The 12,981-nt window shown below is 33.3% G+C and overlaps 1 protein-coding gene across 1 annotated transcript in view; it reads left to right on the forward strand.

Moving 5' to 3' along the window:
* The window catches only part of LOC139525461 (fibroblast growth factor receptor 4-like), a 225,506-nt gene that overhangs the window by 183,173 nt on the left and 29,352 nt on the right, over positions 1-12,981 (forward strand). Inside the window, exon 19 of the mRNA XM_071320811.1 lies at positions 544-640. Within this exon, the coding sequence (XP_071176912.1) occupies positions 544-640 (97 nt within the window). The remainder of the gene's footprint in view (positions 1-543; positions 641-12,981) is intronic.

Here is a 12,981-nt window from a genome sequence, read left to right on the forward strand (position 1 = left end):
AGATAGTTCTAGCTAAAACAGTTATAACCTAGAAATGATTTGGTTCTACGGCTAGAAATTTCTACAACTGGAACAGTTCTACGACTAGAATAGTTCTACATGTATGACACATTATTCTGACAGTTCTAATGAGAGGTTAGAAGTGATCTCCACTGTACATCCCGTCATTGTGTTATTGGCTATGGAAAATTTGTGTATTCTTGTCTTTAATTTTTGTTACATGTAATATGCTTTATCTGTATGCCATTTTGTGCTTCTTTGTTACATATTTGTTTGTTTTTTAAGTGATTAAGATTATATGATTTTAATGTTGAGTGCTGTATATTTGACATTTTTATTCTTTTTGTAGTTATCAATAATCTCTTTATATTTTACACAGTCACACGTCTATACATAAAATGCCTTAATAGCACAGGAATATTTAATTAGATGTCTTTGCAGGCCTAAAATTATACTAGTTCTGATAATATTTTGATGCCGTAGACAATGCACGAAAGTTACATTTTTTTAAACCAGCAGAATAATTGACATTTTTATTCACAGGAGCCACACCATATCCAGGAATGACAGTAAGGGAGGTAATTCAAGATGTAACCATTGGTAAATGGTTACAGAAACCCTTTCATTGCAAACAAGAACTGTGAGTAATAATCGTACATGTATATATTATTTACAAAAGTACCAATGATGACACTCAATTGGTTCTAAGAAATCTGTTTCATTAAGAATAAAATATCATAGGGGATAGGACAATTTTTTTGTTTCCAAAAATCCGTTATTTAAAAAAAACACACATTAATTTCATGTTTCATTGTATCACAAACAAATTTAATGTCAATTTAAATAATGATAAAAATATATGATGCATTATAATATTCAAAGTGTGAAAACTAAACTGTACATTTCTTTATTTTTGTCATTTTTTTTTTGTCATTTTGGAAACGGTCAAGACACTCGTAAATGTAACAAGTTACTAGATAAAAAGTTTAATGTACTGAAATGTTACTGTTTGAAGTTTCTGCTTTAAAATTTGGTAACAAAAAACATTCTACATGTAAATATGAACCAATCAAATAATGAAGAAAAGATAAACGCATCCAAACGTTTTTATTAGAATAGCGAAGCTACAAGTAACTCATAAACACTGTCACAAAAAATGATAAAAGAAGTAAAAAAAAAACTAGAAACCTAATCACTGCTATCAGAATGCAATTTTTCTGATATTATGTCTTACTTGTCTGAAAGTTTTAATGCTTATGTCCCCATAGAAATTCAAATACATCAATTGTCTCAATGTCGGATATTGTATTGACTTTACAATGTCTACAGTCGCTGGCGCATTTACTGTTCGACCACTTGGGACTGTCCTATGCATTTGCGTGGTCAATTTCATAAAAGGAATTGCATGTATATTTCATTGTTTGAAATTGTCTGTCCTAATATATATGTCGTGTACAAGTTGCGATTTTGTACAGGTTATAACATGTACAAGAATATTGTACATGTTATAACTTGTATAATTCAAAAATACAAGTTATAACATGTACAAAAGTACCTCATACATGTTATAACATGTACAAAAGTACCTCATACATGTTATAACCTGTACAAAATATTGCTTAAAAATGGTTTTAACTTGTACAAAATTTAAAATAAATCTTAATGAAGTAAAATATACATTTAAATTCACCAATGCATAACATGCATAAAGAACAACAATAAATAGGCCAGAACATGTCTTTTTCTTTAGAGGACAATGATCAAAAAGTTTCAGAAATATATGTTTCATGACTTATGTTGGCAAAATGTGTTTTCGTGTAATTGTATGTTTTATACCCATTATGGCTTAAATAAGTGTGAAACTATTTACTAAAAGCTTGCATTCCTCAATGACAATTACATTAGATACTAGTAATTAATTCTTCCAAAAAAGTTTAAGAACGATTCCTAATAATTTTGGGAAATACTCCTCCGTCTCAATTTTATAGCATGCAAAGACTAAAACAATGTCTTATATGCTTACCATGTAAAAGCAAGAGAGAGAGGAAATAGTTTTCATCGGACCACGCTTCATTATCAATATCTTTGGATCTACTCTTCAACATTTTTGGCCTTCAGCATGACTTATGTAAATTTATAACTCAATTTTTGTTTATAAACTATAAGATCATGGTATGAGGCAAATGTCATTTTGATGTTTTAAATATATATCCTCTACTTTGAAAGCATTTATTTGTGGCCTTTGGATGTTGTCTGCTCCATGGGCGGGTTGTTGTCTTTTAGACACATACCCCGTTTCAATTCCCAATTTTATTTGTAGACACATCTATTCTGGCTATCCTCTTATGTCTTTTAGTGTCAACTAGAATGAAAGTATTTTACTATTGCCTTCAAAGTGGACACTCACAATTATAATTCATCAAATAAAGATATGTCCATAGATAGTCATAAGAGGATCATAAGACATGTCCTAAGATAAGATATATCTTAGGACAGGTCTCAGGAATGCTTTGTAATACCGACTCCTGGACATTAACTGTCTCAAAAAAGGAAAAAACACACTAACATGAAGGAATAATAAATAAGTTATGAAAATGTTGTTGAGGTCAATATCATCTGTTGCGATAATAGAAAAATATTCTTATTTTTTCGATTTTGTACAAGTTAAAACCATTTTTAAGCAATATTTTGTACAGGTTGTAACATGTATGAGGTACTTTTGTACATGTTATAACTTGTATTTTTGCATTATACAAGTTATAACATGTACAATATTTTTGTACATGTTATAACCTGTACAAAATTGCAACTTGTACACGACATATATAAGTCTATGGTTTTTGAAATAAAAGTGAACTAAATTTCAGTCATTTTTCCGATCAAGATACTACTAAGGGCACCTTTTCAAGGCACGATTAGAGTATCCATATTAGAGACAACGTTAAAAAAATGAACGATAAAAATACAATACAAATGTGAAGAATTCTTAATAAGAAAAGTAAAGCCTCATGGAATAATATAAAATTTGAACAGACGCTTCTTTATGATAAAAATACATTATCCAGAGCAAAATTGCATCAATATGTATTTACCTTTTTTCGTATTTTACTGATAAATGGACTTATTTTTTTACAATCAACAAGTACATGTAGATACTGTCTGAGATTAAAGTTTGTTACGCATCAATTTTTTTGTTATTGTTTCATGGAATTTTATGAAACATTGACAGAATCTTTTTATGGTGAAGAGATAATATTTGAAAAAAAGTTTTCTCCTGCACCTTAAGGATTATATCAATTATTATATAGGTAAATGGATTAGTTCTAAAGTGCACATGTCTGTCTGGTAGGTATTATTTGTCATTGACCTCATTTTCATGGTTCATTGGTCAATATTAAATTTCCAAAGTTTGGTCCTCTTCTCAGATGCTAAAATCAATGGATCAACACATACAGAAACGGACTAAGCATTAGCAATCCTGCTCCACATGTGACACCCGTTGTGTTGCTCATGTAATTACAAACCCGGTAAATAGTCTAATTCGGTCGGTCACATTCATGAAAAGGGAAGGGGAAGCGAAAGTAAGCAACATATCCGATATCATCTGTGTAACGGTTGTTCCATAACGGCCAACCAACTCGTGATGGCGTCCGTAAAATTTACGAAGGGATGATTTCAACTTCACCATTTGGAACTCTTGGTTGAATAGCTTCCTTGTGAGCAACCCTCTATCAAGAAATTCATGATAGGAAATACAAGCGATGGAATATCGTATCAATTGTAGATATATACTCTGTATGCAGGCGCTGTTGGAATGTTGCTGCATAGAAATGGGAAGTTCACAATTAGGAAGCTGTATCTCGTTTGTCGTAAAGTTTTGTTTTCAACCGACCCTCATTGTCAATTTCTAGATGTAAGTCAAGATATGAGGCAAACGTAACAAATATGTTGTCAATCAAGAAATTAAGCATCTTGATAATGTAAGTTTCAGAGAATTTTTTGTTTGAATCAGTGTGATCCTTTACAAAGTAGGATTTATAAGTGCATGGAATGCTTATAAGGTAAGGTTTACATGTTTGTCGGTCATAGTGCATATGACCTTGACCTCATTGTTATGGATCATTGATAGTGTTATATTTTTGGAACCTTTATCTGTATTACTTTCAACAAAAAACCAATCGTGGTCAATAAGGCAGGTGAGACATTATATCGTGTACACTCGTGAAATCTCAAAATTCGTAATCTGCTGGCAAAGGAATTATATCATTTTACGCTTAAAATAACTGAACAAAAAATAAAAAATGCTGTTTTACTCAATGTCAAAGTTTACTCTGTGTAAAGAATTTCAGTTAGTTTATCAAAATAAAATCCAATAATCCATGTAGTTATCTCCTGCACATTTGTGAACAACATTACAAAGGGAGAATATGATGTTTATTGCAGATCGCTTGATAGTTTCTTTCTAATCTATTCTCAAGGTATCATACTTGGGACGACTTAGAGATCAACATATTGTATAAATGATGACACTGAACTTGAGAATAAGTTAACAAAAGATACACTTAAGTCTGCCTCTTATCTTGACTTACATAGTTAACAAAGGTACCAGGGGCCAGTAACAAGAAACATCTCTTAAAGTTCTCGTAAGTCATTATAGTTTACGATAGCACAAAGAGTGCACTAAGAGTCTTTTAGGAGTGTAACTAGAAGCATTCTTTACTCGCCATTTTCTTTCTCTTGACATCGTTTAAGAATACCCTTAAGACGGTCTTATTCTAAGCACACTTACTAACTCTCCGTCCTGTCCGTTTACGTTTTCTTTCTATGATTTAGTCATTGCCAATTAAAAATCTCTCTTGCGTTTTGAGGTAAGGGATTTGTTCTTACATATTCTGCTTAATTATTGATCCTGATTAAGTTAAGAACGAGTGAATATTTAAGAGAAAAAGAATATTTTGGCTCAGTGCAAAATAGCACAAAAAGCGGATTTTTAAACAAGAAGAAATATCTCCCACAACGGTAAAATTTGACATGAACAGTTTATTATCGGTGCAAATTAATTGGTTAACTATATATATCAACTGATAAAGGAAAGATTTCATTCATTTCCGTAACCCGAACAACCATCGAGACAAAGTCCCCTTTTACAGTAGAAAAATCAATTATAAAAAAAAAATCGGGAAAATTTCATTGTACTAATGAACTCAAAATCGTTTTTTTTTTGTCACAGAAATCTACTTCCTTCATCCGGTGTCGTTGTCATGTGACTTTGAGTAGTCAAGTAAAATATAGTGGCTTTAGGAACACAATACAAATTTCATCTTTAATAAGTCTTTGTCTTTCATATTAATATGAGGCAGGCATTACCTGTGAATGAGGACGAAGTCTATATGAATGATTTTTTTGTAACTTAAATATTTAAAAAAAAAGAAAAAGAAACGGAAATACCGTAACGTTTCCGTTTTTGATTCTGCTGTTAGGGATTTTACTTTATTTCCTATCATGATTCCCTTGTTTGACGTTTGCTACTCACAGAGAATCTGTTTATCAACAGTTCCGAGTGGTGAAATCATCCCTTTGTAAATTTTACGGCCGTTTTCACGATACGGTTGTATTAGAATATCAGTTTCTCATATGATAGCCGATATGTTCCGAACAGGCTAGGTGAGTGTTTCTTATTACTTTGCGTACGTCGTCAGTCATCGTGGTTAGCTTTGACAAAAATCTTCTCCTCTGCAACTTGGGCATATTTCATCATTGACCACAATCATTATTGAGGAATCTAGTTTTGAAAATGTGCCAGATGACCTCTCTTGCCAACCAACATTTGTACAAATAGAAAAATAAAATCTTATACAGCGTCATCTTCGCCAATTTTACGCTCAATTGTTTAGGTCATAATGATCTATTTTACATATTTCGTGGACAGGTATATAACGGCGCAAATCGTGTCCCCAAGTTATAGTGTCTGTTTGAAATCATAGTGCATACGTATGCTGCATGGAGGGGAAGTAATGAACGCATAATATACGTAGCTTTAATAGTTATCCCACAAGGACGCGGTGTGTCAGTGTACTAAGATCACCCCGATGGCCGGCTTGTATCTTCATGCAAATACAAGCTTTTGTCGATTGACAAAGATGCAGATATACAGTAATGCAACACTTATAGTCACTTAAAGATAAGCTGAGAATCCCTTCTATGTCTGTCCGGGTTTTTTTTTTGTCTTATGTCCCCTATATCTTCATAAGGATTAGGATGACACAGGAATTTGTCATTGTATTAAAATTAAGAAGTGTAGATAGAGTGGCATATTGAAAACAATATATAACCGAATAGAGAAAAAATAAAGAGAATGATCGACGAAAATGGTAACTAGTTATTGCAAAGAAGCGGTAATAAAAAGAGAGGCACATTGGGAAACAAATGTTTGCATGACAAAGTTATTGCTCGCTTTGATATTTTTAGTTATACAAAATCACACATCGTGTTCCTAATTGATATTCACGTGCACTTACTTGTTGTCTGCACAGCGGCATCGTTATAACTTAAAATTAATTAAGTTTTCCATTTGTTAAATCGTAGTGTTACTGTGTTTCTTTATTAATGATTGTGTAAACTGTATAAAAAATCTTGAATTCATACCCGTTTAGTTATTGTCTATAGACGTTTGATTATTGTTACATACGATAAATATATATAGAGAGAGAGAGACAGAGAGAGAGAACCTTTATTAAACCTTAAAGTAAAACGACATAAGAACCCTGTAGTACTAGCTACTCAATATGGTTGTATTGGAATACAGATTGACAACTAGGCATGGTCCGAGATCATGCAATATTTGCCATATGACGCTCATATTTCTTTCTACCATCATAATTTTATTCATTAAATATTGCTGTAAACATCGATGTTCAGTAACACCCAAACAAAATGGGATTAGTATTTATACCCTCAGAGCTTCTTCGTGGTATATATTTGTGAAATATATATAAATACTTTTTTGAGAGAACACTCACCAAACCAAAACGAACGATATAACCATGCAGGCATTTAGTTTTCGTCAGACACAAGATAAATAATCACTCTCAAAAATGTATATATGCATGCAGTTTCAAATATCAAAAACATTTAGCGGTCGATGTCTATAGGTCACTGTTAATAGATATAGGAAGATGTGGTGTGAGTGCCAATGAGATAACTCTCCATCCAAATAACAATTTAAAAAGTAAACCATTATAGGTTAAAGTACGGCCTTCAACACGGAGCCTTGGCTCACACCGAACAACAAGCTATAAAGGGCCCCAAAATTACTAGTGTAAAACCATTCAAACGGGAAAACCAACGGTCTAATCTATATAAACAAAACGAGAAACGAGAAACACGTATATATTACATAAACAAACGACAACTACTGTACATCAGATTCCTGACTTAGGACAGGTGCAAACATTTGCAGCGGGATTAAACGTTTTAATGGATCCAAACCTTCTCCCTTTTTCTGAAACAATAGCATAACATCACAACAAAGAAAAACATACGATAAAATATCAATTGGCAGACTTGACTCAATCAAAAAACGTATGATTAAACAATGAACGAATAAATTTGATCTGCGATATCTGAATACAAATGCACAGTTAATTAAATATTAGAGACAAACATTCATGACCAAAAAGCTAACCTCCGTTTACAAACTGTTTAGAGTCAGACATGCCACTTGTACATTCTTGGAAGCCTTCATGTACCACATTCGACGATGGGAACTCTTCTCTGATGGTGTTGACAACATAAGCTTATATGGTAATTCTGGTTATCTGTATACAAGTGGTTGGCCTCGTCTGTCCCAACAATCATATTAACAAAACGCTACTAGTCTGCTTTTTCTGGTAAAGAGGACATCTGGAACTCATCCTCAATGGCACTTATACGTCAGAAAACTTACAAGTATACAAGTAAAGAATGTTTCAAAAACAACGAGGTTTGGACGAATTAATCTATATAAAATCGCCAATAGCAGTTATACATTACTAAGATATGCCTTTTATTACAACTACTCAGTGGCGGATCCAGCCATTTTAAAAAAGGGGGGGGGGGTTCCCAACCCAGAGTAAAAGGGGGGGGGGTCCAACTATATGCTCCCATTCAAATGCATTGATCGGCCAAAAAAAGAGGGGTTCCAACCCCCGGACCTCCCCCCCCCCCTCCCCTGGATCCGCCACTGCTACTGTATTACTAATTTGGATAATTGACCGCTATCCTGATTAATTTAAATAAGTAAGAACGAAATGTAAAAAGAAAAAAAATCATTTGCGATACTTAGCATTTAAAAATCGCCAGATTTAAATACAAGTTAAAAAATTTCGGTAAAGTAAATCAGATGTGCAATAATTTTTATTTGGGAAACGCAACATTTAATTTTAAAGATTCTTTCAACTTAATATTTGAATTGTATGCTAATGGCATAGAACGTTATCGGTAATTGTTCCATTTTTATGTTGCATACACTTCCGAAATTAAAAATTTATTTTCAATAAATTTATATAATTAAATTATTGTTTCTCTATTGTCATCGGTGTATTAAACTCGCTATACCCGTTCTGTTAATTCATTCGAAATGGCAACATTCACAGCTGTGTAAACTTGAATTCACACCTGTGTACACCTGAGGCTAAATTGCTGCAAGGTAAAGTTCAAACCAATTCTACGCAAATCGAGAAATATACAATGACTTAACAAAATAATATACACACTCTGTTCACACATATTTTTCATTGAAAAGGTTATCGAAGTTATAACGGTAAATAAAACGAAAATATTTTCAGTTCAAGATTAGTAAAAAAAACAGATATTTTATGAAAAAATCCCAACAATAATTTTTCAAATTAATTCGAAAATATTTATATAATTATAATTATATAGGAAGTTTTATTCAATAATACAAAACGGTACACGCACGTTTATTTTGATATTGTGGTTATTAACTACGACCAACGATCATCTGTGCGCTTTTAATTTCGTAGTATTGTGAGAAGAAATTAAGACTTTAACATATTTTATTTTTTCCCATGATTCAACAAATCGGACTAAAACGTCACAACCCACTCTCGTAGGTCAAGCAAAAAAAGTTACAAATACTTGATTTTCTCCGTTATTAGAAGGAATATAAATATAAAACTTTGTGATTGTGTTTTTTATGATAAGACGAACATATTAAGATGATAAGTAAAATATCGCGGAATTTCCCTTTAAACATTTCGATCCTAAATGATTGATTTATTGTTGGTGTTTTAACACCACTTTTGAGCTATTTCGTGACGGCCAGTTTGTATTGGTGGAGGAAGTCGGATTGCCCGGAGAAATCCACCTATATTAGATAGGAAAATTGACAACTCTAGTCAATTAAGTCAGAGTGGAGCCGAGTGTGTTCATAGTCACAACCTCAGTGTTGACTGGCTAGTGATTACAGTATAGTAGGTTAACGGAATAACAGACGGCTATATTTTATATCGTTGGAAAGAGGAGAAAAAGCCTCATCGAAATAGCGTTGTCGTCGTTGTCTGTCGTGGTCACGTTTTTAGGCAGTTAAGCTGCCTTATGTGAGCACCCTATATTTATGTTCTACCCAATAAATGCTGAAATATGTGCCATTGTTATTATCTAGCTGGATGTTTTGTTATTCATAACTAATTGGACAGTTTTTCATACTTTTAATTCTTGATTACAAAAAATATGATCAGAAAAACCTTAAATGATCGTCGATTTATCTAAAAGTTTTGAAGTTGCACATAGGAAGTAGGGCACATTAGGAATCTTTATGTAGTTTATTATCCCCTGAGATTTTGGCTAATTAAGCTGTCAAAGAACAAATGTATGGTTTAATCGCCAAAATTTTCTTAAGACAAATAGCAAAAGTCGAAGGAATATTGTTTGTCGTCAAAACGTAGTCAACTACGTCAGTAGTCTTAAAATAAGTTCCACTGTTCATGCTGTTGGCGGCAATTTTAAATTATAAGACGAAATTTTTATATCTTTTCAATTTGGAGGCAGGGGTTCAATTAGCGGTTGTCCGAGGTCTGCGAACTTCCACTTTTGCAGTCGGAATTTCGACTTGGTTACTAGCTACGCTCGACATTCACGACTTGAGAGGAAATAAAAAAATAACTTTGCAAACCTTTTTACAAAAGTCTTCTAATAAACGATCTAAAAACTTGTTTTTAGCATTATTATTCATGACAGCGATGTTCATTTTGTTCAACCGCTAGCTTTATACAGAAAATCGCCGAGAAATAATGTGCGAATTCGAGTAAAATCGTTTCTGACAAAAACAACATTGAAAACAAAATGGCTGAGGTAGCAATAAACAGTTAGGAAAAAATATTAAAATTTGCCCTTATAAATTTTACCATCCCCTTTTCATTGCTTTCTTGCAATATCAAGCTTACTGTTTGTGTCATATATGGGCATATGTATGTAATCAGAATCTTCCATAGATTTTATATCCAGTATATAAAATGGTAAAATATAATTTCTTTTGGGTGTATCCATGGCAACAATCTGCATTTATTTGTTATAAAATATTGCAAAAAGGGGGGAAAAGATGTCGCATATTTCCCCAAAATTTGGCTAAAAGTAGAATTTCAATCGCTTGAAGTAATACCTTTTCTGAAACTGTGTACATATATCATTCAGCAAATCCAATGAAAATCATATGTCCTTAATCTCATTTTTTTGTAAAATTACGTCAAAAACTTTGTGTAGAAAAAAAGTGTTTGTAAACATTACATTAATTTCTGGACCGATGGCCGGTCTAGCTATGAAAATACGGATTGTCAAACAGAAAACAGCCCATAAAACATGTAAAAAATAATCTTGATGCTCTTATAAACCATCTTTGAAGGCTAAATTAGCACTCAGCTGTCTAAAATGAATTTTATTACACAATAACTTTCCTATTTGAAAAATCCACAGGGGCCAAAATGCGAAACTAAACTCCTAACTGTGTATTGCTACCTGAGATGAGAAGAAAATTCTAATATCGGATCCGATTCCGGAAGCGGACATGGGTAATTCCGGGTTTTGGCGATCTTTGAACTTTTAAAAAAATCAGACAGGTGACAAAATACATCTTTGCATGGTAAATAAATATAAACACTAGAATTGAAAACCAAAAGAAATATGTAAAAGAATGAAAAAACAGAAAATATATTGTACTGAAAATGTGAGAAACGTACAATTAAATACAATGATGATGAAGTAGAGCAGAATATAATGGTGCAACAGTGCCAGCGTTCTGAAGATCCATAGGTATCCATAGGAAACTCAAAATTACTTTTTGATAAATTTTAATGTCAAAATCCAATACAATGTGAGTCTTTGTGCCAGCTGGGAACAGTATATCTAACAATATATATGGTCCTGGTGACAGTATAAATTTTCTTTTTCAGTAATAAATGTTGGTACAGCAAGTTAGATGCTTTTAAAGTGTATTTTTGTTCCTCAATTTTGATGGGTCAGTTAAAATAGCTGGAAGTTTCTTATTTTACACATATAGTGCAACTAGATTATATGATACCTGAATGTAAGCAAATTATATGTATGTTAAGTCCTTTGGAGCACTATACCCCCTCCTATTTGATAACTTTGAAACGGATGAGATCCCCAATCCCAATCACTCCTGTTTGGGAACTTTGAAACAGTCGAGATCCCCACCCCTAAACCATATATATTCATGTATGGGACAATATAATCAATCAAATGAAATACAGGGGGAGTCCCTGGGGTCACCCTACCACTCCTGTTTGGGAACTTTGAAACAGTCGAGATCCCCACCCCTAAACCATATATATTCATGTATGGGACAATATAATAAATCAAATGAAATATAGGGGCAGTCCCTGTGGGTCATCCCACCCCTTTTGTTTGAGAACTTGGAAACGGTCGAGATCCTCACCCCTCAACCATATTTATTCATGTATGGGACAATATAATCAATCAAATGAAATACAGGGGGAGTGGAGTCTCTGGGGTCACCCTACCACTCCTGTTTGGGAACTTTGAAACAGTCGAGATCCCCACCCCTAAACCATATATATTCATGTATGGGACAATATAACAAATCGTATGAAATATAGGTGGAGTTCGTGGGGCCACTCTACCCCTTCCTGTTTGAGAATTTGAAAACGGTTGAGATCCCCTCCATAAACCATATATATATTCATGTATTGGACAATATAACAAATCAAATGAATTATAGGGGGAGTACCTAGGGTCACTGCACCCTCATGTTTGAGAACTTGGAAACAGTCGAGATCCTCACCACGTAACTATATATACTCATGTATGGGACTAAATAACAAATCAAATAAAATAACAGTCGAGATCCTAACCTTAAATTAAACCATATATTTTCATGTATGGGACAAATCAAATGAAATATAGGGAGAGTCCTAAGGGTCACCCTACCCAATCCGGTTTGATAACTTGGAAACAGATGAGATCCCCACCCCTCAACCATATATATTCATGTATTGGACAATATAACAAATCAAATGAAATATAGGGGAAGTCACTGGGGTCCCCCACCCCTAAACCATATATATTCATGTATGGGACAATATAAAAAAAATCAAATGAAAATAGGGGTAGTCCCTCTTGTGTGCGTTTTGAGAACTTGTAAAAGATTGAGATACCAACTCCTAAACCATATTCATTCCTGTTTGTCATTTCAAAAAGATTGAATGACATACAAGGTCAATCTCATAGGCGTCACATATTCATATCACTTTTCAAGACCTAACACCTGTCATTTTATTCCAAACTTATACATCATGGACTTGGGTTGAAGGTGGGAGTCATTTACATTTACTATGGACAGTCAGACCTCACTATTGATCCCTGTAGTAGTAGTAAACATTTGTCTGATTTGTGTCTCATAACTTTTGTACTGTAGAACACAAACTCAGTTTTCTTTCCAGGGAA

Source organism: Mytilus edulis, chromosome 5 (genome assembly GCF_963676685.1).
Source record: "Mytilus edulis chromosome 5, xbMytEdul2.2, whole genome shotgun sequence".
NCBI classification, from domain to species: domain Eukaryota; kingdom Metazoa; phylum Mollusca; class Bivalvia; order Mytilida; family Mytilidae; genus Mytilus; species Mytilus edulis.